The sequence below is a fragment of the Rhea americana genome, unplaced genomic scaffold (assembly GCF_003343005.1).
Source record: "Rhea americana isolate MKP2758 unplaced genomic scaffold, rheAme1 scaffold_4, whole genome shotgun sequence".
NCBI lineage: Eukaryota > Metazoa > Chordata > Aves > Rheiformes > Rheidae > Rhea > Rhea americana.
The window spans coordinates 10,862,745-10,889,897 of record NW_028186534.1 but is presented as its reverse complement, the minus strand read 5'-3'; the positions used below and the strand labels follow the sequence as shown (position 1 = coordinate 10,889,897).

The window sequence follows — 27,153 nt, the reverse complement described above, 5'->3', positions numbered from 1 at the left end:
AGCAGATGGGATAACCACTACACTATCCCTCTACCCCCAAGCTTTGAGATTTCAGTTCTATCAGTTTCAGGAGATACCCAACCAACATTTCATTAGTATAATTAGTTACAGCTGATTCATACTCCTTCCTAAAGGCACAGAGCAACTGTCTACCCTCTGGGGAGCAGGGCAGTTTACCCTATAACCACTTTTAATCACCTCTTCCATTAAAAAAGGGAAGGAACACAGGATTAGTTTATTTTTATTTTAGAATTAATTAATGAAAATTGAGAAGTTGCTTCCTTTCGATTCAGAAAAGCAAGCTAACATTGCCTGCAGATCCTGAATTTCAGTCAGTAACACCAGACAGCATTCTCTTCATTCCACAGATTTGTCTAATGCCAAAGGGGATCCAGGTTGCCAATTTCCAGTTCAGCATCCATCACGATTACAAATTTCGTATTTTGTTGCAAAAAGCCTCAGAGACTTCAAAGGGAAACAAAACAAACACAAACTGCTTTCCAACACAGCAGTCCAGAGCAAATCCATATACTGTGCCTCACGCACTTAAAAGAAATAAGTCGTCTAATCCATCAAATTATGATTGGTTTTTCCCCTCTATAATTGATCATTGTAGTTCTGGTTCCTACCACTTGACTGGGCTTTGCCCTCGTGATTGTTCTGTCTTCACATAACTGTCATACAGTTCTCTCAAATGCAACAACAATTCCTCTAGGTTGTTTCCTGTCAACGCAGACAATGCAATGACCCGGTCACCTATCTGTTCTTTGAGGAGTGGTAAATTAATCCTGGACTGGGCAAGGTCAATCTTATTCCCAATGACAACACAAGGCCTCTTCGACAATCCTTTTTTATATTGTTCCAGTTCATATTTTAAGTCTTGTAGCTGAATCCATGGCTGAGACACAGAGAGATCCACCACATATAACAGAAAACGACAGCGTTCAATATGCCTTAGGAAGGCCATCCCAAGGCCCCTGTTTTGATGAGCACCTCTTATTAGGCCAGGAATATCGGCAACTAGAATGAGAGAAATTTCACAGTGACTCAAACACATTTAACAAAAAAGAAAAGAAAAAAAAAAACTTCTAATGTCCTGTACAAGTACTTTTAGAAATACATCTCAATGCACCAATATAGCACTGAAGCACACCAGCCACGAGATACTAAGGTATGTATCCTTTATAACCCCAAAGTTTAGATTATTTCAGTGGAGGCAAAATACAGATTGCTAGTTCACTATTAAGGGCACATACAAATGAACATGAAATGCGTTTTAAATATTGCTTTGTTACATCAGATTTGAAGTTCTTTAGAACTAGCAAGAATTCTACAGATTTGCTTAATTTTTTTCTTCAGGATTTCAAATAACTAGCCAAATGACATAAGTTCCTGTTAAGGTATAAATAAAATTCTTACCTGCTACTTGCTCATAATCTTGATAGCGAACGATGCCAACATGGGGATTTAAGGTTGTGAACGGGTAGGCAGCCACTGCTGGCTTTGCATTGGAAATTGCTCTCAAAAGTGATGATTTCCCAGTATTGGGAAAACCCACCTGGAACACAAACACTTACTAAACTCACAGTTCCAGGTTAATCCCAATAGAAATAGTAGAGTCATTTTAACTTTTATATATATAAGTACTTATTTTGTTCAGAGTCAAAATGGTATAGTATAAGGTCTCTTCTACTCTGGAACGACAATGACATTGTTATGGACTTTATATCTTATTTCTCTTTACTAACTGCAGATGATTTATTATTTTCCCGAAGAATACAGAATTAGCTTTGTCCCTCACTGATTCAGTAATATTATTTTGCCTGTAACTAACCAGAACACCTACAGGTTTAAGATTTTACAGAACTCCCAGTTTTGATGCAGAAGAATTTAAACAAATCGATCCTAAAAACRAAATTACTCCGGGTTATCCTATGGCTGACATCTGATAGATACAAAGGGTCAACAATATCTAGATGAAAGTAAATCATATTTTCCTGTCTGCTGGTATGAGACCCTCAGAATTCTCGTCAGAGTACAGAACTTTGAATCAACTCAAATCTTCAAATTGTCAAAAATGCAAGACTGGACCAGGTGTCCAGCCTGACACAGAATTAAGTGTACTGATCCACTAATGCTAACTCATTTCTTTGTGTCTAAAGAAATTTGCAAAGCTCTTCTACATCAGTTACTATGCAGTTGTTGCACTACAGCAAGAACACTTCACTGCATTGCATAATTTCAGCAGATAGGGTCAAAATATTTCCATATTTAAAAATGAAACCAGATTACATACTAAATTGACTTGATATTTTCATTTTAGAAGACGCTAAATCTGGAACTAAGAAAGCAAAAGTTCAGTATTTGTAAAAAAATAGAAATATATGGATGAGATAGAAATGATTTGACCTTTATCAAAATATTTTTTTTAAAAAAAAACAAATACTGACCAGCTTAAAAGAACTCTCCAGACTGTCCATCTGCAGACAATCTGTTGTACATCATCAGTGAATCTACGAATCCGTGATGAATCTTGTGCATTGTTTTCCTGTAACTACAGTTGATTTTAGCAAGAGCAGGATGACATCAAGTAGCAAAAGAATGACAGCTCTGCAAATTACTTTGGACAGCCTTCTGCCAAACAACAGCAAGAAAGCATTGAGTTGCATCTCCAAACAAGCAAGTCAGAAGGGTTAACAAAAATGTTATAAAATATTGTATCTTTTGTCAGTCAAGKATCATACTGCAAAGATAAAGAAGCTGAAGAACCACAGTAATACTCACCAATCCTGCATGAGCTGTTGTCTTGAGTTCCAAGTGGAGGACTCTTTCCTGACCTGGCTCTCCTGGAGTAAATAATGTGGGAGCTCGGTTGTCATTGGAAAGAAAAAAGCGATTACCTTTTCCTCCAGCTCCCCCATAAGCAGCAACATATTCTTCACCATGTCGAGTGAGGTCAGCTACAATTTTCCCATCATCCTTAACCAATGTACCTACAGGGACCTTAAAACAGAGAGAGGTAAAAATGATACACTGAAGTTCAAAGTCTGCAGCARAACTATCTAATTGGATTCTTTGACAGTTCATTTCAAATTTACTGAAAAAAACGCTCCTCTCTATTCTGAAGCAGGGATCTGAAAGATCCAAAAATAGAAGCGTACTTCATGAAGTTCACATTCTGGACCCATACAACACTGTCAGACATCTATAATTCAACAGAACTTTTAACAGTACCATAACCTGCTTTCTTCTTTTTAACCACAGATGCCTAATTATACTTGTGAGCTTAGAAACACACTATGAGTATACACCAAACAGGATATATTTAAGACAGAAAACAAGAAAGAAGAAATTCTGCTGCTATTGAGCAGGTTCTGTGTTCTCATTATATGAGGTAAGTGAGCCCTGAAAGTAAAACCAAACCTGGACCGTGTTTGTTCTGGCCAGATGTACCTTCCAAGGAAATGGGGCTTTCATTAAAAGTTTAAAGCAGTCTGATCTCTCTGTGTACCAACTAGCCCTGTTCCAACAGAGATGGCATACAAAAGTCCTCTTAAAAATGCAAGCACAAGTGATTTTTCCTCACAAGTAGGTCAACCAGCTTGGGAATCTGCAATTTTTACTGCCAGCAACCTTAACTTACTTTAACATACAGGTATGCACCATTSGCTCCATAACAGTTTTTGCTTCCTCCTCTCTGTCCATGAAAACCTCGATAGAAGGGGAGGATTGAAGAAAGTGATTTCATTTGTTGGTCAGCTGTAAAGTAAAATATGCATATTTYAAATACATCATTTTCATGGTCAAATAACCTACTGACTGTTCTTTCTCTTTACAAGTATTGCAGGAATACAGATTCTATTCACTGCCTCAACAATGAGATATCAAGGAAGACTAATATTAATTAAGTTATGATGAAGTTTCCACATCTTTATTTATTTGCTTAGATTTATTAACTATGCCTTTTATGAAGCAGTCATTCCAAAGTCTACATACCCATACAAAATACTCTGGAAAATGTATTTGCCATATTAGCAGATTTTGCAACAGAATGGCAGTAGAAGAAGATTTATCTAGTCCAAGAATAAAATGTAATGGGGTTTTAGCCTTACCATAACAAAGGTAGGCACSAGCAGCTAAAATGTCTGTGAATTACCTTGGCTCTCAGAACACTTTTCAGGTGACTCTTCTAAGGCTATCARTGTCAGTTACTTTGTCCCTGTTACCACAGCTCATCACAAAGCTTAAAAATCAAAGACAGTTTCCAGAGAAACATTTGAGGTCTCTCACACTTAAATTTACCAGCTCCCAACACTCAAACACTAGGTTGTTGGACTTTTTTTTTTTTTTTGGTGGTGTAGGGGGTGGGAATTTTTAAAGGAGAGATAGTCTGAAACAAAATAAATTCAGTGAGTTCTTACCTTTGAAAATGACATGACCTCCATCACCTCCATTTCCACCATCAGGACCTCCAAAATGTTTTCTAGGTTCACTATGAAAAGAATGACCCCCTCCTCCTCCTTGTCCTCCAATCACACGCACTTTCCGATGATCCACAAAACACTGTGTCTGCAATGGGGATAGATTTTGTACCTTTTCAGTGCAATTTATCAGCCMTCTTCCAACAAGCTGATAGTTCTGCAAAACTTAGTAACATGTAGATTTGCTATTTTCAGTCATGTTAAGCTCCAATGAATACTGAAAAATCAAGTCTGCTGTCATTCAGAGATCAACTAAGTAAAGCTTATTAAGTACAATATTAAAAAAAGTAGATTTCATTTTTCAATTACTTTTCAGGAACTCCTTAAAATACTGAATGTACATGCCTCATATAGCCTAATGCAGCAGTTCAGATACCAGAAATGCAACGTTCGCATTAACAGAACAAATAACAGGGAGAGTATCTTTCCTATACGGTGATATAATGCTGACAGGCAGCTTAAGAGAGCTACCACAGTACAAATCAAAATCACCCAACAATTGCACCCCCCTCCTGAAAACAACAGAAAACCTTGAAATGAATTTTCAAATAGTTTAGGAAAATAAAAAGTTAAATGCACACACATGGTTAGAGTGAACCAAAATTTAAAGAGGACATAGTATGTGGGGAGAGGAATATTCTCATACTAACTCACTGCTTTGCATATCAGATGATTAAATTAATACATGCATCAATCTTAAAAGAATTATGAGTAGTAGTAAAAACAAAGAAGTTATTTGTCAAAGAGAATAAGCAGAGGAATACTTCATACATGACAGTAAGTTGTGCAGGGGGTAAAGATCACAGTGCACCTTGGAAAGCACTTTGAAATCCCCAAGGGAAAATATTCCAGAAGTATTTTCATACACATGAATGAAATTATTTACATGGTAGGACAAAAAGAGTGAACATGCATGCAGAAGCAYGCAAATTCTGTAACTTGGTAAGGGACTTCATTATGCAATTTAACAATATAAATTTTTAATAAAGTAACCCAAAYGCTTACTATGCGTGAGAGTTATTACAGTACCAAGATATGCAGCTGAAAAGAAATATAATTCCCAAATAATTAAGGTTATACTATTACTCGTGACCTCTTAAAAAGACCCTCTTAGAAAAGTATTTAGCACCACCATATGGCAGAACAGTGGACTATTAATTAACGAATGACTTGCTGTTTAAAACACTAGAAAATATTAAGTCACTTGAAACTGTTAAACTGAAAAAGAAGAACACGAAAAAGTTCCAGGACTCTGCAGCGTCTCAAACAGAAAACGCAGTCAGCCTGGCAACTATGGAAGTCCAAGAAGAGTGAGAAGCAAAACAGTATTTTGATTTTAAAGCTACATAAGACTTGTTTCTTCCAAGTATGTATGCTTTCAGTCTGATAGTTACTATGGCTACTATAGTCTTGGCTAAAGAAACACCGTCACTACATCCACTCTGAACACCAATACTGCCATATGAAAAACTTCTTTCCTGAGTAATCAAAAAGTTAACTAAAATCCAGATTTTTTTCACATCAAAAGAGTGTTTTTTAATCACTGTTAGGAAAAACAAAAAAGGGGAAAGACCACATATTCGCAATTYGCTAACGCATACCCGGACACGGTTCACAAGGCGACCCGCCAGCAAGGTGTTTGCACCGTACACTGACACCGCGGATTTCCTTCAGCACTTACCAGTTTCCTTTCTGACAGGACTCTCTTTTGCCTGAGCCGCCTCTTTGAGCACTTCGCGCAGGTTGTGGAGAAGGGCGGCTGCCAGCTCCCCGTGTGCGGTGGTTCCGGGGCGGCGAGGGGCGCGGGTCTCCACAGCCGCCGGCCGCCCAGCAGGGCCCGCCACCACGGCGGCATGGCGCTCGCAGCACCGCGGAGCGCGATGGCGGCGACAGCCCGCCCCCTGCGCGACGCGACGCGACACCCAGCCGTTAGAGCCCCGCCCCGGCCAACGGCCACCTCCCAACGGCCGGCCGCGCGCCGCGCGCACGCGCAGCTCCTCGGCCGTTAGAAAAGCGCGGGAAGAGCTGCCACCCTCTGACAGCGTCTGCCCTCAGCGCCTCGGGCAGGGCCTGGCATCAGGGGAAGTGTCGGGCCGGAGCCGCCCCAGAGAGCGGGTACTGCGCTCGTGCCCGGCCCGGGGCTCTCTGTGGTACGGATTAAGCTAGCATGTGACAGAAGGGTACTGCTCGGGCTGGGGCTGACCGTTCCCCAGAGGCAGCAAGTGACCTGKTTTTTTAATACCAGTTCCCTTCGTGGGAATCCAGGGTGTCCTTCTGCCCACCTTGGTCTTTCAGAGCCTCGCTGTGCCCCACARGAATGGGCTGGGGCATTTCAAATTATGCATCTGTGGGTGCTACCTATGGGCTGTTTTTCTAATTTTTCCACCTCTGTTCTTCTCCTAGGGAAGTCTTGCTGCAACATCAGTTGAATGATGTGTCTCTTTATACCCCCCTCCAAATTATCTGTGAGGTGAGCTGTAGCCATCCATTCTGCACACGCACAGCATTTTCTGTTTGCTTATAAAATAATGAATTTCAAAGCTGGGACAACCTTTTGCTATATATAATTAGCTTTGACACATATCAGAGAATTTAAGGAGAAGATGCAACTCGGCTTTGTGTCTGGAAAGACTAATAAAGGAATCTGTCTTTATCACCTTTTTTTTTTTCATTCAAAAGGCTATGTCGTAAGAAAAGTACCACCAACTTCATTTTCAGATAATTTTTAACCTAACAATTTTCAAGCATTCTGTATTACAAAACAGAAGATGATACAATTAATGGAATAAGTCAAAATGCTGGCATCACTTTGTTTCCACATTAATACATAAAAATGCACAACACATTAAATAAACATTTTGTTATTAACAATTAGAAATATTAACACCAAAAATCATGTATAAATTAGGAAATAAATGTACAAACTATTTCCAAAGTGCTCTTTCAAATACATTATATATACAACATTCAAGAAATTCTTAATGTAAGATATTTCAGATTGATGTAATGTTGCTGTTTCATTATAAGTGTTGTTCATATTCTCTCAAAAGTATTATTTCAGCACTTTCAAAAACCACATAAAAGGTTATTTCCAAGGTGGCAACGAGCAATATTGCATTCTCCTGGCTACTTGTACTATTAATACATTGTAAAGAAAATGATTGTATTTCCTTTCTGTTCCTTGATATTTGAAAGTACTTATTTGTATGAAAACACGAGCAGGAAAGATGAGAGAAATTAGGACTGAATAAGAAACATGCTTTCTATTTTCTCAGCAATTAAAAACATTAATGTAGCAAGGGCAGTGCTTGGACAACATTTAACAGTAAACTGTCTGGGTGTCCCATATAAAGACTTTTCCTTTATAGGAAAGAAAGTAATGAAGTGTGAGATGTTTCCTTTTCCTTGTGGTCTAAGTTTTTCAAAATACAATGTACCAGAACTCAAAATCCAATAAATACACCAGTTTAGACAAAAAAAATAAAGGAGAAAACCCTACAGAGGATATATTTACTCCATAGTCTAAGTTTCAATTTAATCTTGCATTAAAAAATGTTCATGGAATATAGTCATCTTAGCCTTTTGCCATAGAGAAGTYTGACCATGCTGTTTCATTTAGCAGTTTTATAAGCACTTTATAAGTGCTTTATTCAATACTTTATAAGAATGTGTACAACTGAATAAAAGTAACTTTCATTAACCATATTGGCTTCAGCGTACCAGTATTTCTTATTTCTCAATTCTCCCTCTATAGGTTTTCTCTTTCTGGTTGACCCTATTAATCCCCCTTCCTCTATGCATAATATTGTTTCATAATTAAAGCTGAATTTAGTTGTTTATTTTCAATAAAAATGGATTTTTTTTCTGAACTACTTCTATAAGGAGCTGTAGGAACAATCCATCAAAAAACATGATAACATTCATGACTGTAATGCTTGCTAGAAACACTGAGTAAGGGCAATGGAAGGATCAGAAATAAAGAAGGATGCCAACTACCTGCCTGGGAAATCTGGCATCAAAATAAACATGCAAGTTATAAAATTTGGAGTACCGTATTTAAGACTAGAGTTTTGCCAGATGTTTTTCTTAGTTTAGCACAATACGAAGCAATATTGACATTTAGTAGGYTGACATTCCAGATCTCAAATCTCCCTTCTATTTTTCTTTCCATGATAGAAATACCTTCGTTTACATGGATATATAAAAGGTGCCTCTAGTGATTAATGTTTTCTTGAATATAGGTTTGATCATCTTTCTGCATCTTTTACAACAGAAACATGGACTTATGGAGATATATTAAATTAGAAGACTTAGGTGGTGGGCCCTAGCAGGTATTGCAAAGATTGCAGTTAATTTTCTTTTTATCTTACAGCATGGAACTGACTTTACATAAGGAACGTATCCCTCTCCTTACTCTAAAGGAGTAAAGTTAAGAGCCATAAATTTCAGAAGCTGGCAGGTAAACTTCAATGCATCCACTTAAACAACAATCAATAATCTTCCCTAGGATACTTCCCTGGACTGAGATATGACTACATGGCTTTGTATTTAGCCAGACTGCAAAATAACCTGGCTGTTTTCCAGAGCTGGGCACAACTGTGATCAAATGATCCTAAAGCTATTTAGAAACATCAAGAATGGCAGGGGGAAATGAAAAAAATTCTGCATTGTATCAACATACAGTACTATACACAGCACCAAATATCAAACCATTAAAGCATTGTCGTGTTACCAGTAGTGCACTGCTTCATATCCAGCATGAAATGAACACTGTTCACATACAGACGCTGATTTGTGCTAAGGGGTAACCAACATATTACAATTAATCAAAACTGCCTGTACATCCAATTCAAAAGATGGATATACTGTTGAAATGAATCTCACACAGGATCATGTTCTTTTATTGCTGATAATTTCCATATTGTCCCTATAAAAAACCAGAAATAATTGTGTTGGAGAATAACATAACTGAGAAATACATGCAGTGAGTTAGACAATTTTCCTTTGTGTTTTTTGACTTTTGAAAGACCTGACAAAATATCATCAATATGCTTGCATAAAATTGTCAAATAGATTTATCTGCAGAGCTAAAAACCCGCTTTTTTATAGCAGCGATTCAGACAACTTACCTGCTCATAGCCATAAGGCCTCTGTTGCTGAGCGGAGGGTCCTGTCTGGGAAGTTCTGTAACTTCCATATTGCTGCCCCTGGCCCTGTTGGTAACTGGAATATTGTGAAGAGGCTCCTTGTGCAGGACCTGAGAAAAGAGTGAAATTAGTAAGGCTCAACTTGCCAGGGGGAGTTCTTATGGTTAACAAAATGTAAAACGTGATGGCAATAAAGCAGGCTCTCTAAGTATGAACTGTGAGTAAATTTTGCCTAGRCCTCTCCAAGTTGCCAGGCACTCAGTTTCTACATTCCTCTGGGAAATCCTGTATTTCTCAGGTCTTCCAAAATGCTAACCTGAATCTTTAGATTTGAGAAGCATCAGTAAGCTCCCAGCCACAGAGTCTACCTGCAAAAACAGAACTGGAGCAGAGTACTGCAGCTGCCTGGAGTGTCAAACATTACTGACGTGGTAAAAAATAGGAAATCAGCTCTAATTTTCCATCATGTCTACAGCACTATCCTCTGCTATGACTGTAGCATATTGCAGACAAAGCCAAGCTGCTTTAACCTAGAAATATTAGTACCAATAATGATCTATTTGCAGCAGTGTATAATTCTATTCATGTTTTAAACTCTACTGAGAAGTCTTGGTACACTCCTAAGTGATTAGCCTTTCTGAAGTCTGTATTGGCACAGCTCAATTATTACCAATACACAAGCTACGTGGCCTTTAGCTTTAGTAAAAATAGCATGATTAACTTCCTGTTTAACCTGGTTATGCCAGCACTGCTGATCAACTGGTCACCTAAGAAATCGCTTGAATGTAAAGATAATTCAGCAACACATGTAAATCAGACACACATCAGCAAGTGGATGTTTATTTCTTTTGGGGGGGACTGTAGATTCTGTGCATAGACTGCTATGTGGCATTTATTCTTTAGCATTGGTGGATTTTTATGCAGGAGAACCTTTAGAATGAGGAGGCTAGACCTGAACATTGCAAAATGAATTTGGGGTTTAAATTTGTAGAATATGTCTGGTTTGAGTAATCCAAAACATCTACTAGTACTGCAGCCAGATGATAATAATTTAATTAACTTTTTAAGTGTGTATGTTCAATTTTATGAGATCTTATATTTTTAAAACAGATTTGTTGTGTATATCAACCTCAATTCATCAATTTTTGTTAATATTGCCCATCCGAGGTCAAGTATCACATTTAGGAGATGCACTAGAAATCCTTTTCCTTGAAGCTAGTATTTTGATTATCTGCAGTCTCTCAAGACCCTATTTTTGTGCTGCATAATCTGAAAGATGCCTCTAGTCAGTAAGAGAATTCATGCACAGACATCAAACAGATGCTTTTGACGACAGTCGCGAGCACTACCACTGGTGACCTGAATCATTCCAAATCCCTCAGTAGTGTTAGCTGCACGTTCAAAGCACTTTCACTTTTTTCTTTTAACATCAGTTCCTCACCAAGTGATAATAAAGCACATCTGGCATTGCAAGAAATCTAAACGAGGGGTAGTGATTCTCTCTTATTTTAAGATACTATTTTTTCATGTCAGTTGCATAAATATTAGATGTGTAGGAAGCCTGAGAATTAATGTAGTGACCTCTTATCTACACTTACAAGAAAGTCAATAATGAGGCGTAAGTATATTTTCTACATAACATTTTCAACTCCTCAAAAGAGAACAGGATTCGATATGATAACATAGCAGTATGGTGTACAGTGCTGTATTAATGTGTATTACTGTACACAATCCCTTTTTATGGAATGTTGTTTGGCTAGTTTTGGTAAGTGAATGTCAAGGTTACTCACAAAAATAGTTTACAGTGTATTTTAGATTAGGAATGGAGACATCAGGATGAAGGATTGCAAGCACTTGCCATTTCAGTGTCAATGACAGTTTTCTTACCATATCCTTGCTGTTGTCCTGGGTAACTTTGTTGATTTGGGTATTGCTGCTGAGTATATGTTTGCTGTTGCGCAGCTCCCTGTTGGTATCCGGCCTGCTGCTGGCTATACTGAGAATTTCCTAATCAGAAAAGAATTGAAATAGTTTGGTTATAGATGAACCAGGTGTCTCACCGTCCATGCTAATCATAAGGAAAATAAGGAAGTCAGGAGTCTTGACATGGAACTCATAGAAGCGTACTCTTTTCAGAAACAGACACTTGCATTCTGCCAGACGTGAGTTTATTCCTCTTGTGAATTTTAGTTCTTCTGAAAGGGAGAGAGTTGTTTGCTTATGTATACACATCCCTAAAGAAGCAAACAAGCAACCTGTTCCCAAAAAGATATTTTTTTACTCAAAAAAAGAAGAAAAGAGCACAAAGATAAGAGCACCAGGGTGCAATAGCCTGTTTCTTAGGAAGCCCTCCCACAGTATTTTCTTCAAGATAATAATAATGTTTATTTGTATACTCCAGAAAAAAAAACACTTGGTTGCTACTGATATTTTTAAAAATATCTAAGAAGGAAATTCCATTTGTGGTATCCTGAAACAACAGAATGAATGGAGACTATACAATAGGAATTTGCTTTCCCTAAATGCCATCTAGCTCTATCAAAATTACGTTAATATTTTTGTAGTCAGTCAGACTTCAGATATCCTATAGTATCACTGAATATAYTGATATACTGTTATTCAGATTTTTTAGTAGTAGAATTGCAAACTCATAGTATTGGCAGTTTTCAAAGATCACKCTCATTTAATCCATTGTTTTTCACAATTTGTAAGGCAAACTAAGCAAGGCAAAAAATGTTGGTCCTGGAACTAACCACTACGCTTTCCCACTTCAAGCTCTGAACCCCATTTCTAACTGCAGCACATTAACTTACCTTTGTCATCATAACYTTCCACTTTAATATAGTTATCTTTATTTGCATTATATAAAATGTTCATTACACAGTTTTTGTMAGATTGGAGGATACTGATATCCTGGGAGTCTTTTCTCCCACAGCAAAAAAAGGTTTAATATCCATAGCTGTATTTCCACCTGCCTGATCCAAAGATCATTTTTCTAAGGAACATCAGGCTAGACACAAGCTGTCATTGATCCCACAAGGCTGCACAGCATGACTGCCTTACTGTACAATTACTGACATGATATTCTGTATACAGCCTGATACGCTTTTGCTTTAAAAAATAGTACACGTAGCCAAATTCCATTTCCTGTACATTCCTTAAGTAATAGCTAAGTAGCAGTTTAATGATGCAGAAATTACAAGTCATATTTCATAAGTGTGCTGTGTCCTTAGTATTTTAGGGAATGAGAGCTTTGTTTTACAAAGATGGCCAATGTTTTCCTACCTCCTTCATAATAGTGCTGTGTAGAGTCATCAAATGACCTGTCATAGCTCTGTTCAGTATAGGATGACTGCTGATAGGCATAATCACCATGACCTGCAAGAAAAAGATGAAATTGCAAAGATTTACCTGATACATCGTTAATATAACTATATATATTGTTGAATACAAATATTGAAGAAGCTGCTTATGCACAAAGATGAGGCTAAGAGGAAATAGAGTCCTTCTGAGGTAGGAAGATGACCATGATGTGAATGTATACACAGACTGTCATGCACTAAATTTTCTAGCACTTAAATTGGAAACAATTCTTATGGATTTGCCATGTCCTTACATGTCGCAGTCATGCTAGTCTACACATTATCAGTACTATGGTGACTACAGCTCAGAGGAATTACCATCTGGGTAATATTGCTGATTCATAGGTTCTGATGAGCCTTGTCCATGGCTGTACTGTTCACTGTAATACTCTTCCTGACCCATGTACTGTTGTGAGGAACCTGCAGGGTAAAGACAAGTGAGAGTATACTGAGTCCATGAACTCTTCAGGGATGTTTTTGTTATCTGAGTATTTTTGGAGAAAACAWTGTTTACGTCAGGGTAAGTAAACAAGTTATGTATGCTGAAAACTATCTGAAAGACATTTTACTCATTYGAAAAAGGAATTAAGTTCATATTCTCAGAAAAAAAGCTGCCTGAAATTGGAATTATGCAATTGCCAGTAGCATGTCCTAAAATCACTGAGCTACGTGGCAATATCAAAAGTATTGGCTACATTTCATTTACTAATCTGAGTTATTAAAAAGCACATGAATGTATTCCATGCTCAGTAATGTAGTTAGAATTAAATACATTTTATTAATATATTTATTAACATATTGTTTCCTAGCAAAATCCAGTTTATGTATTACAATCAGTCTAGCAGTTCATAGAACTTTTTTCAGAGAGGTATTAGAACATGGTAGTTATCCTTTGGTGTTTTTCTTGTCTTGGATGAATTTTTCMTATTAATTGCTAGCAAACTGACATCTTGTTTGCAGAAATGCCTTCCTTGTTAACTGTGCCATGTTATGGCTGATCCACTGCCACTTGAAGGCAATGAAAATATTCCCAGTGGCTTCAATGAGCTGTATATCAAATTGTTCATCTTTTTCTTTAGTAATATATGAGCCCTGTTAGGCAGAATTACTTCTGAAAGCTGAAATAAATAAATAAATAAATTTACTCTTGAAAACAGAGTAAAATTCTTCTGATTGTATTCTCACCATTTGACATTTTTTCCCTTCCCAACTGGGATTCCCTGCTCATAAACGTGACTTGGAAATCTTGTTGACTTACCTACCCCACAGGAATGATTGGATATATCAATCTAATAACAGATTTTACCTTGCTGTGAAGCTCTGTAAGGGCCCATTGGTCGCTGACCCATCATGCTGTTGCCTTGGTTGCTCTGACTCATCATGGCAATGGAGGACTGCCCCTGGTAATGCTGGCTCCCTCCTTGTGCTGAGTTGTAATGGGACGTTGCTGCTTGCTGGTGCATCATGGAGACTATAATGTACATGGAACATACTGTTTTCTAAAATGATGTGATAGTTCTCTCCCTAGTCTCTTTGGAAGCAACTTAAGATCTTCAACAAATTTGCATCCTGATCATTCTGAATTTTCCACAGGGGGAGATATTTTCCTACTACATATACTTAACTCTTCTGCACTGTAATCCAGAAAGGATGTTATTACATGGTCAGTTCTTGCCATTTGTTTCAGACATTTAAAAAATACATCTAACCTTGATTATTATTAGATTATTTAAAAGAATATAATCATTATTATGGTAGGATTAAAGAAAGAAAGAAGAACTGATATTTGTTCCTCTCTGCCTCCTGCCTCATTTATTGCTGCTATTCTTCACTAATCAACTCTTTCTTCTTCTTCCATCTTATTATATACCTGCTGATAGTTAAACTGACATTTTAGGATGTATTTGTTCCCTGAATTTCACGTTGTCTGAAAGAATTCTTAAGCTTCGGATATCCTATTCAATAYACAATCATTTTTACAAGCTAGGGATTAATTCTGAGTTGCCTGCAAGTCTCTCTATGCCCTTCCAGCAGTGTGAAGTATCAGTAATATAATAAGAATAGGATAGTAATGTACAAACAATAAATGTGTAATATTCTTTGTCTGGCAGGCTGTTTCAACTATGAAAAGGGTTCTTTGCCAATCCCTCCCACAGCTGCAGGATTTGCTGTCAGGGGCTATAAAGTGCTGTTGCACTTGTAGCTAAACCTCTTTTCTACAACTCATTGCTAACCGTACCAAGTTGATGAAAGTTAAAGCAAGTCTGAAACTGTTCTGATTTACACTGATGCCTGACACCTGAAATGCAAAGATGTCTTAAAACTATCTTTTCCTCTTGTGTGTTTGTCTACAGAAAATATTTACAGAACACATTCATGTGTGGTACACCTCTGAGGTCACTGAAAAGGCATGTTGGCCCAGAAGGAGGAAGAGGGAATTTACCTGGATTAGACTGCATGTTGATGTTTGTTCGAGAGACATAATTGCCTATTGACCCCTGGCCTTGCATTGGCACATTCTGAGATGCAGGCACTGTATGGCTATAACCAGGCCCAGTTCCATGACTGCTGACAGTCATACTCAGAGAGGTTGTGGGCATAGTGTTCTGGCCTGACTGCTGCATAGACACGTGATTAGGACCTAGAAAAATTAAAGAGAGCAACAAGAAAATCTGTGCTATTATTGGCAATGTACAGTGAGCATTAAAGCCCCCATAGCCTTTTKAAAAAGTCTTATGATAAGGCAAACCAAAAAAAAATCCTCATTATTAAAATTCTTGCTATCTACAGACAAATCAAACCTGCCTCCTGCAAAGTTAGAGTGATCCTCCTCTTCCTGGCTGCCAAACCCAGGCTATATAGAATTACAAACAGGAAGAAAAAAATAAGCAGCAATGGCATGCAACTAGTTCTTCACAGGCTGCCACAGTTCTTACAGGCAGCAGAATTAACAAATGCCAGTAATTTCAGATACTTAGAAAAAAATACATGKACTCTGGAAGCATCCTTAGCCCTTTGAAATTTGTCCTTTCATTCCTCTTGTGCAGTAGATTATTGACTCCTCTTGCCCCTTCACTCAAACGGTGACAATGGGAAGGCACAATCGTGGCTGATAAACACTTTGTACATTGCTGCGTATTCAGCTCCTTCATAACCAACAAACCTCTCAACTGGGGCTTAGGAAGCACCAAGGGACACTCTCCCCAGAGGACAAGCCAGTCTCTCCCTTCCATGAAGTTTGACTGAAAGTACCTCAGACTTTCTGAAGACAAATTTTCCAAGTCACCATAATAATCCCTGTTGTTATGGTACTCCTTTGCTGATCTCACTAAATATAACTATCAAGCTGCTCCAATTGTATTCCAGGACTGTTAGTATCATCCTGTTTACCTAGTCGTATGCCTAATTTTTTAAATTCTATTGCTATTTAATTCTATTGAATAACTAAAATTGAAGACAGTCTGGTCCTTATTTTTTGCTGCTTGTGCTGTAAATACTTTTATGAATGAGTCTTGACAAATTGTTTTTACTATGCATCATTTCATGGTTTGTTTTAAGTTAGTTTAGAATGGCAGACATGCAGAATCCCCAAAGGAGAAAGAATTATGTTGCAGTGTTTAGATAATRATAATTTAATTTACAGTTATTGAATGTATCTACAGCCCCTGAAAAATGTGTCTGGTTTTGTTAATAAAAATGTCATTAATTACTCTTAATGGTATTTATAAACATCAAAATGAGAAAATTTGCTGCAGATTATTATATTTTCCTCTGATGGAGAGAAATAGGCAGCATTTTCAGTTACAGGTAACAGAGCTAGCTCTACTGAAATTAGTGCAACAAGGTCAATATACTGTTACAGAGATCAAGCTCCATGTTTTGCTATAATGTTGTACTTTTTCAGTGCAACACAAGACAACATGGTGTTTGAATGGAGTCTGTAATCAGTGAGTGACAGAGGTGGAGCTTACAGTTAAGCTGGTGTTACTAAACCTTGCACTATTTGCATGGGAAAACTTAAGATCTCAGCTTTCTTTAAAACAAAAAAAGATTTGTTTAATTTGCAGTTGCAAGGAAAAAATATGAAAGCATGACCAGAAAAATTTAAATAAAAGCACTAAACCAAAAAGCTTAATACAAAGCATTGAACTTTTTTTCATACATTCATGACTCTAAGACAGTTATGGTTTTGGAAAGCCTTCATTCATAATTTCTGAACCGTCAAGATTCTCAGTTGGACTTAATTCTGTTTGGACCAGCCGAGTTTGCTGGCTGTTGTTTGAATCTAATGGYTTTGCCTGCATAGCTAAGGCATGAAGAATCAATGACTTGTGGCTGGTGGATTACTTGAAAACTTTTTTTCTTTTTTTTTTTTTTAATTGTCCCCATCGACAGTACCTAACCTCGCTACCAATAATCATCATTAGCAGATGCAATTACCTAGTTACTGTCCTCTAGAGCTGATTCCTGTAAAGTCCTGGCTGAGGACAGTAGTGTGCAACAGCTTTAGTGTGTTCCTCCTCACCCTTCCCTCTTTTACAATGTTGTACCTGTTCATTACAGACTTTCATCTTTCTTSCCATTAGATGAAGATTTTTACAAGTACTGGAACCCATATTATCAGAATTGCTTGTGTGCATTTATTCCTAATTTGCAGGAAATAATACTGTCCAATAATTATTGATCTATGTGAAATAATTTCTCAGTCTCGAAGTATACCTACACATCAGAAAAGGGGTGTCACAGCATAATTGTGCTAAATTAACTGTAACTGGCACAGAGACAGTAGCAGTAGAAACTGGCAACCAAAATGAGTGTCCCCAAGCCCAAGGGTRGCAAGTTTCTCTTCTCAGCAGCAGTGCACATACCATCACTGCTGCTGTCACCTAGGCTACTTGTAGCATGCCAGAAGACACAAGCTCRTGCGCTCTGCAGTCACACCTTCATTTTGAAGTGTAGCTACATCTTAGGTCTATTTTCCAATGGACTGATATTTTCATGACGAAGTATCTGGCACTACCCAGGTGACAGGCTCTTACTAGGAGCGACTGGGCGTATCATAAACTGCCCTCAGACCCCCACATCTCAGGCTGGGTTGAAGTACTAGTCTGGGGCAACATGGCATAATCTTGCACAGTCACTGGCCTGGCTGTTTCTGTGCTGWGGATGACTTTAGGCTCCCGGACTGCCAGTCTGGCTCTTCTCATCAGCACTGAACTAATATAAAGAATTGGGGGTGGGCAGAGAATAAGAAAAAACAGCTACAATAACAGCGAAAATGTAGATTCTTAGTAACACAAAACATGTTTTTGATGATTTTTTTACACTACTTGCATTAGGTAATAAAAATCTTCCAGAAGGCCCAGATAAATTTATTAAGTTCACTTTACAAGCTGTAACTGTTAGAGTACCTAYCTATCTCATCCATTAATTTTAAAGGTACTATCAGGTTGACCACAAATAGATTTTTAAAAAGTCAGAAGTAATTTCATGGCTTGCATCTGCTCTTGAGTCCCTCTGCCAAGGAYTGTGATTTTACAGTCAGATATTTCTATTTATAGAAACTGTTTTTCTCTCTCGATCACTTTGGGAAAGATCCACAGAAACAAAAACTGACTAAACAACTATGAAGTGCAAACTCAATGAACACATGAATCACACTATAAAATACAGNAAAAAAAAAAAAAAAAAAAAAAAAAAAAAAAAAAAAAAAAAAAAAAAAAAAAAAAAAAAAAAAAAAAAAAAAAAAAAAAAAAACTTTCTTTTCTCTTTCAGTTGGTTTCTTTTTAGTTGCAAGAACAAAGGAAACAACATGACCAAGTTGTATTTTTATCACATACATATAGAATGTCTGTACAAACTCTTTGGCTATACAGCACAATCTCTGCAAGCCAAAGGACAATTGCTGCAATCTTGGCAAGGACAAAGATGATTTAATACCATTTTCTTTTTGAAAAGGCATTTGTCCTGGAAGCTCTTTGCAATCTATAGGCTTGGTTCTGCAGTTAGTTGTGCAAACAATTCTGCTTCACCCTGGCCAACCCATCCACCATCAGGAGAAAATTAGTGCAGTATATGATTTTTCTTACTAAAACTTAGGAGGCATCTTTAACTGGTGATTTTCATTACAAATGTTTAAAAATATTTTTTATTTCTGTTACAGAAATGTAGTAAGCAGACTGGAGTCCTTCCAGAACCCAGCTTCATTATTGGCTGTAGCCATTTTGTGATGATTTCAGCATGTGCCTGAAATCCCCATATGCCTGAAAGGTGAGTTAGAAGAGGTCTTTTACAGCTCTGTAAGTATATTCAGCATTAATGATTTAGTTGCCAAGCAACAGCAAAGCAGCACAAAGGGGACTGAAGCTCACCATTGCTAATCTGACTCTGCATGAGGGAGGAAGGAGGAAGGCCTGTCCCAATTGCATCACTGAGATTGCTCTGTGAATGGAGAGATTGGTTGGATGCACTCTGAGTCATTCCTCCTGGGCCCAAGTTTATGTTTTGCGTTGGTGGCTGCAAATAACGAGGAGGAGAAGCAAAATCTTGGTTAGGTTTTAATTAGAAAAATAATAATCCCCAAATTAGCCTGACTATGACTAAAAACTGCCTCAACTAAACATGTGCTTCCKTCAGTTTTTGAGCTTGCTTACATAAACCTTTCATCATTTGAGTACTATGTGTGAATGACATTCAGCACGACACAGGGAAGCCAGCAGGCAGCACAGTGAAGATGTCAAAATTGTGCTTATAATAATCCAGCCTCTGTGCTCATTCTTCTGTATGTACGTTATTTTCATTTTATGCTAGCTGAGTGTAGCTGCTGAGAGGGTATGCATTAGCAAACTCTATACAGAAGGGTATTCACAAATTGACCTTTGTCAAGCATAAGGCTGTTGTGCATTTTGTGTTATATGTGGTAATTTCAAAATCAGTCCATTTAGCAATGTTTAAAGATAACCTATTGCCCAAATGCTGAATTAAAATTTTGATATAAAATAGTGGCGTATTTTCCTGAGTAAAGAATATAGTAAGAATAAGTAAAGAATAGTGAATCTGGAACAAATGAATCCAGTTCAGACCTGTACCATTRTATCATTTACAGTATATAGAACTTGATCTACAGAGAAGAGAGATTAAGACAAATGTCCCACCATATATGTTTTAAACATAGTAAAATTTGATTTGTTTAGTGATCTACTGAATTCTTGACAACTTTTAGTTGGAAAAATACTAAAAAAATCATTTACTAACACTGATCAGTAACAGTATCAAAGAACATTTCCCGTTGACACAGCAAATGTATCTGACAGTAGCACTGGTACTTACAGCAGGAAGCAAGGACTGCATATTCTGGTTAGAATCTGCTATTGTTGCCAAGTAAACCAGGTTTCTGTGCAAGATTTGTTGATATCTACAGAATAAGGAGTAAARCTTATTTGGAAAGAGTAAAAATACGGAAAATTCCAAACCTTTCTTTTTTTCATACCTACCAATTACTAGTCAGGTTATATTAGCCCACTCTGCATCTATCATAATAAATAGTAATAATAATGACCTATTTCCATGCTATCCTGTTTTTCATGAAGGATCAGTGTGTTCAACACCTGTTTTACAAATGGGTAAACTCATAGAGTAAGGGGGAGGTRAAGTATATACTTCTTTGGAAGCATTCTGAATGAACTGTGAAGTTGGGACTTCAGTCTTTGAGTACCCACACCCAGTCAGTTGCTCTAAAATTAGTTTCTTTCTCTGTTTAACTRGGGTCCTAGTAGTAATTAAGTTCCAAAAGTCCAAAACCCAAAACATGTTTTCCCTGCCAGCAAGCTCAGAAGAACAAGGTTTTTTTCAAGAGTGCTTTAACTGGAGCATTTACTCAAGTAAGCGCCACAGGAACCATTTATTCTTCTTCACAGTTCTCAATGAACTGGAAAAGCCTATAATGAAGAACTGGAGAGCACCCAAAAACAGTCCAACAGTTGTGCCATTGAGCAAAGTGAAGAGTTAAGTTTGGGAAGCAAGGAGGGTTCCAAGAAGGCAAGAGGAAATGCTTTTTTGGAGTGATTTTCCTTCTGATAAGGAAAAAGTGGGTAGGAAAGGGGGGAAAGTGACCAAAATGAAGCCAGAATGGTGACACGAGTAAGAGAGAATGGGATTTGGAAGTYCTCTCAGAACTGCACGCACCTCCTGTAATACTGCCTTATTTGCAGAAGTATTCAGTGACCTTTATTGCTCAAAATCTTCAGTGGATAAWTTTCAAAACAGGCAGTGAATACATTACTAAAAATTATTCAAATCTTGTATGTTGAACTCGTCTAGAGCAGAATCGTAAACTTTTAGCAAATCTCTCTCTTTTTTTTTTTTTTTTGACACTTCTTTTGAAAATGCAACTTTCTAGCTTTGGCCCCAAAACTTGACCTCTTATGGGACAGACTTGCCATTCTTCCTGAATGAGATTTAACCCATGATGTTTATGAAAGCATTTTGCTTTCAAGATTAGAACTAGTAAGCAGTGAAATAAACTGGTAAGTCTACAGGCGTATTGTTTTAGCCATAGATAACAACACTGCTGATCCTTAATATTTAATTCCTTTCTGATGAAACTGTGTCCTTAACTTTGTACCTGATTCTACTCTTATGTAATGAGTCTGCACGGAACAAGTCATCCAATAGCCCCAAAKTCACACTTTTCTATTATTATTTTTATAAATGATCTGTTAAAAATATTCTAAACGCTTCAAACTCCAAAGCATACATGATCACATTGGGACTATAGYCTATTCTAATACAAAGCATGATAATTTCTTGCACACATTTCTTAAGAATATCCTTAACAGCAAATCAGAACATAGCTCTCATTTGTATATAAGAAAGACACTCTTCATGTGCTATGAAACTCAACTGAATATGACATCTGATCTATCAGATCTATTCTGTTAAAGTCGGATCTATCTTAAAAGCTGGTCCTGCTCTGACCAGGTGATCTCAGAAGGCTCCATCTAACCTAAAGTATTCTRTGATTCTATTTACACACGGTTAATAAAACACAGTATGAAGGTGGTTTAATCCAAAGTGTTTAGGAAGAATTRAGTCCTTAAAATGACAGTCAGAATTTTGTATTTCTTACAAATCACCATTCCTATTTTCAGTTTGGCCCATGTGCTTAACCTTGCAGTTTAGCTACAGTTAATATCAGTGAGAGTTCTTGCCATAGAACTAGTCAGAATGAAATAGAATTGAAGTTCAAATTGTGCTTTATTTCATTTTTGTTTTTTTTTCTTTTTTATCAATTATAGCATCTTACATTTCAGAAGTGTTCATCTAGTGAGGGATACTGTAGGGAAAAACTACGGTCAGCTTTTAATTTTCATTTTTCATTTTTATTTTTTTTAATGTAAAACTGCTGATATTTCTGGKTTTGTTTTTAATTTTAAGAAAGTTTACTTTAAAAACTGTCCTATTTCTTTCAATTTTCATCTAGTTTTTCCTTTGCTTTTTACACACTCCTTTTTTTTGAGTGACACTACTCAAAAACAGTCAAAGTAATAAAGAAAAACGTAACAGAAGAAACCCTTTTGGTTCCCAAGAACAATATATACTTCATATAATACTTCACTTAGTTCAAGTGAATCTAAAAAAGAACAGTCCAAATATTTTTTCAATAGCCAATGAACAGAATTGTTCACAATACTGTTCTTGTTAAAAAGTACACAAAAAATTCTACCATATACCAAAACTCGTAATACTCACTGAGTACATTCTGCAGTTTTCCCCTTGCTCTGATAATCCATAATACATTGTATTAGGTGGTGATTTTCATCTAGCATCTGCATAAAAGAAATGTGATCACAATRTATGTTAGTATGAGAAGCAAATTAAAATGTTATTTTTGTGATGCTTCACATTTACCCTTTTTAGCCCTGGATGGTGTTCGGTACACTGTTGTAGCCTTATTAAAGAGGCTATAGTATTAATGATCAGCCTTGAAACCTCACTTTACTTYAGAGTTGATCAGTCACTTGAGTTCTCTTTGCTGTGTGCCACAGGTCTGTTAATTTGTATACACGGCCTACAGAGACATTTATGCCTGAGCTGAATAAGGCGTTTTCTCCAGTATTTCTCTTTCAAAAACACATTTCACCAGATGATTTCTAATTTGACCTACAATAAAAAAAATGGCAAGAGTGACTGTAATTCCCTTCTGTTACAAGCCATCCACTCAGACTGTCTGCGCTCAGATATTTCCTTTCAATTTGCTGGAAGTAAGAGATGTCTCAAAATCAGAGCTTACACTGGGCAAATAAACTTTTTAGTCACAGTTTTAATTTTAACCACATGACTTGTCCCTTTAATATCAAGCATCTAAATTAACTGAGGGGTGACATTATCTTTAGAATACCTTTCTTCTGGTGCTGTTTAAAAAAAGGTTAAGTAAAGCAATGGAATACCTGCTGATAGCTGGGACCTGGGCAGCAAGCCATCAGATAAAAGCATTTGAATACAAAATGTGAATTTTACTGCTGTTTGTCCAGAGCATATCCACATGACTTCACTGAGCCACTAGACTGTGCTTTTCAAATTATCCATTTATAAGCAGTTATCTTTAAAGGAGTTAGATAAAATATCCAACAAAGAATTAAAGGATGTATTTTTTATTCCTTAAATGCCTGATATTTTTGTGCTGAAGAAGGATACTTTCTGTATGAAATACCTCTCTAAATTATTACCCATCTCCTTCGAAAACTTCAGAATTATCAATACACTTATTTTAAAATAATGCCACTTTCAAACATTTAAACCTCACCTCTTTTTCCTGCACAGAACTAGCATACATGAACAGACTACGGAACTTGACAGAAGTGTATAATTCGTATTGCTAGATACACTGAAATCACATGCAAGAGAATTATATCCCCAATATGTCCTTTGTGGTAATTCAGTTCTAAGAAAAGAAGTCTAAAAACAAAAATGCACACTAATTATATAGCAGTTAACTTTCATGTATTGGTAGCTCAGTGCCTGCTAGCTTAGCTTCATTCAGTAAAATCTAGGGATTGATTTGTTTCAAAAAAATCAGGGTTGCTGGACAAAATGCAAACTGACATTTATTTAATGAATTTATTATACAACAAATTGGTTAAAAAAATCATTTAGTTGTTTTAAAACTTTAAAGAAAATAGTTTGTCTCTTTCCCCTAACTTCCTTGGGAATGTGGCAAGCTTTTTGCAGGGGAGTAAGCGGAAAAATAAAAGCAGTGTTTACAAATTTAAGCCTGGCTCTGGCAGAATCATACTACCCAATATAGTTTGTAATTAATATTCTTGATATTAAGTGCTCAGAAGACTGGGACTTTGAGTCAATCTGTCATCAGGATAGATGGACTCTATGAATAGTATTTTTTTTCCGTATGAGCTAAATATGAATTATTCCATGTTGGTGTGTCTTCTGTTGTGTTTTTTTGACTCATTTAAATGTGGAGAAAGGGCTAGATTATGGGAGAACGAGCAGAAGAGTCATTTTTATGCACTTGCAATCTAGCTGGTCGTTCCCTTAGAGAACTCCACTTGTCCTGCTTCTTGCTTGTGACTTGCAAGTTGGAGCCCAACTCTCCCGAGCCAGTGGACGCCCTCGTCCATCACAGATGTGACTGCCTGGACTCGTAGCGCTCCCCTGGCAGGGGCGTCACGGAGGGGCTGAGGAACGGTGGTTTGCTGTGGCCTGTCAAGGCAGGTGAGCAGGTGAGTCTCCTGCGGGCTGGCAGGGAACATCAGAATTCCCTCAGACAAGAATCCATATCCCTCCTGCACGTGTGCCTCTGCTCACATGGCAACCCAGGTGTATCGTACAATTTTAAGAGAAAATGCTCCTGCAGCTCTTTGTTTCACACTCTGTACTCACTGTTGCACAGAATTTTCATCAGTGTCAATGAAATTCTGCATGCCGAATTAGCAAAATATATGAAACAATCCTTTTCAGTTATAACATTAAATATCATTGACAACAGCATTTTCACATTCAATTAAGATAAGTATTCAATACCAAGAGCCCAAGCAGTATTACAGGTATCTTTACCAGAAAGGGCCTATGCTTCTGCAATTCCTGAACAACACTTTTGCTAACTGTAAAAGGAATAAGGAATAGCTCTGATCTCCTGACACTTACTACRAAACAAGAAGTGGGTGCTAACCACCATAACATAGGAGAAATTGAAAAGTTAACTGTCCTGCAAATGCTATTTGATGAACTGTTTTAAAGCATCACCATCACTTTTGCAATGTCAAAAGCTCTACCTTCCTTCCCATGAAATTTTAAGGAAGATAGTTGTCACTGTAATAATAAAAGCTTTGAAAGACTATTGAAATTGAGTTAGTAGATAAAAATGTATCATGAACACAAATAAAAACAACTCAATAAAACTGGTATGAGTTCTAAAAAGCTGTCTTTAATAAGAATTTTTGTAGTGAGTTCCTATCTCAGCATTTGTTCCTTGTCTCCCATTGCCCCATGTCTTATATTTGACTATAAAAACCATTTACTTATTGTGTCTCTAMGTCTTTTGCCCCAGCACCAGTGCTTTTCAAGAATAAAATCACTGCCAACAGCCCAGTATTGATGAACAGTCCTAAAGTAACATGCCAGAATATGTATGTGAGACAGGAAATGGCTTTACATACTATTTGTAAAGAAATAAGCAACACTTCCAAACTTCTATTAAGTTTATCAGTATGAAAAAAGGAAAGTGCATGAAAATTGAAATGAAGATACTTTGGCTGCCCTTTGTTTATGGATACATTCATGTTTTTTAGTATAAACCATCTGAATTATGAAATTCTGTCCTAACTCCCAACAACTCTGGCCAAACAAAGTGGTTAAGAAAAACTGAGCCACTAATTCTGAATTTAATTTTTTAATTCAAAATCAGTTGGATCAGAATATTACATGTGCTGCAAGGTCTATTCAAAATGGGATTAGTTTCCAAATAGTCTCCTGAGATTTAAGTCATACTCTTAAATCTCTCTTGTGGCAGTCAGTTCTGCCTTAATCTCTGTTCTGTAATAGCCTTCCATCGAGTTTTTTTTCTTCTAGAAGTCATAAATTGGCAGCAGACAGCGTTTTGACAGCAAAATGTACCGATGATCAGTTAGTTAACCGCTGGATTCCCAATGACACTCCTTCATTGGTCATAATTTAGCAATGGACCATAATAAAACATACGTTACTTCCATCACATTATACAAGCTGCATAAACAAAATATTTATATGGTGCAGAACATACAAAAAAAATAGTATAAGCAGAAATGACATAGTGGTCACAGTAAACCATGCATGTTCTTTATTGACATTTCCAACCTCTTTCATTATTTACAGTTAAAATACGCAGAACGGATGGGGGCTGTTGGGCATGTATATATATTCCCTGCTGTCAATCCTGTGAAATAGGATAACAATAACTTCCAAACTAGGCACCCTTCCCTTTGGCTTCCGAATGAAACACATGTGGAGACCTAGCGTGCAAAGGAAATCTTTCAAAACCTTTTTWAAAATTATTAAACATTAACAAATGCATTACACACAATAATAATAGCATATGAAAAACAGCAGTGACTGGTGCTCCCTCTATCTTAAAAAGAGATTACAATTCTGCATCTAAATACAAAAGAAAATCCTTACAAATCCAATATTTAAATTCTTTTTAGTGTATTTATTTCTCTGGCCAGGAGCTGATGTGCTGTCAGAAATTAAAAACAGATTTGCGAATTTCATTGCAATTCTTCAATGCATTATTGGCGATTTTTTTCCTTTGCAAGCAGCAGATAACGTGCCATGCCAATTTTATTCCGCAAGTCCTTCCTTCTCTTGCTCTCTTTGCAGTGATCTGAACACCTTTGCTTTGTTCCACCTCCTCCTCCTCCTCCTTCCCCCACCTCTCTCCAGCTGTCCATCTTTGCAGCCCTTGCAAATTCACGGGTTTTCATGATCACCTTAGAAATAAGCCTCCTTCCTCAGCTACAGGAGCATGGACGGAACAAATGTCTAAAATTGTCTGTAGAAAAGCATGCTTTTTTACCTTCTGGATAGTTTGCTGGGTGACCTCCCCTTTGCCTCTTGGGCGAGCAGAAGCAAAGGCAACCGACATGGTGGGGCTTTTTTTTTTTTTTTTTT

General features: G+C 37.2%; 2 protein-coding genes across 3 annotated transcripts; both read right to left on the bottom strand.

Annotated features, from left to right (window-relative positions):
• Positions 1 to 225: 225 nt before the first annotated feature.
• MTG2 (mitochondrial ribosome associated GTPase 2) lies at positions 226 to 6,373 on the bottom strand. The gene is made up of 6 exons (XM_085314143.1): positions 6,163 to 6,373; positions 4,422 to 4,569; positions 3,644 to 3,759; positions 2,785 to 3,003; positions 1,420 to 1,558; positions 226 to 1,020 (listed from the first exon to the last, which is right to left on the bottom strand). The coding sequence occupies exons 1-6, from the start codon at positions 6,334 to 6,336 to the stop codon at positions 626 to 628; spliced, it is 1,191 nt and encodes a 396-aa protein (XP_085170269.1). The 5' UTR covers positions 6,337 to 6,373; the 3' UTR covers positions 226 to 625.
• Positions 6,374 to 7,421: 1,048 nt separating this feature from the next.
• SS18L1 (SS18L1 subunit of BAF chromatin remodeling complex) lies at positions 7,422 to 27,136 on the bottom strand. Of its 2 annotated transcripts, XM_085314141.1 has the most exons (11): positions 27,059 to 27,136; positions 22,741 to 22,817; positions 20,320 to 20,404; positions 19,362 to 19,506; positions 15,434 to 15,631; positions 14,297 to 14,461; positions 13,309 to 13,410; positions 12,914 to 13,006; positions 11,516 to 11,635; positions 9,611 to 9,738; positions 7,422 to 9,408 (listed from the first exon to the last, which is right to left on the bottom strand). In XM_085314141.1, the coding sequence occupies exons 1-11, from the start codon at positions 27,125 to 27,127 to the stop codon at positions 9,382 to 9,384; spliced, it is 1,209 nt and encodes a 402-aa protein (XP_085170267.1). In that variant the 5' UTR covers positions 27,128 to 27,136; the 3' UTR covers positions 7,422 to 9,381. The 2 variants fall into 2 exon arrangements, with proteins under 2 accessions (XP_085170267.1, XP_085170268.1); XM_085314142.1 differs by lacking the exon at positions 15,434 to 15,631.
• Between the last annotated feature and the right edge of the window lie 17 nt (positions 27,137 to 27,153).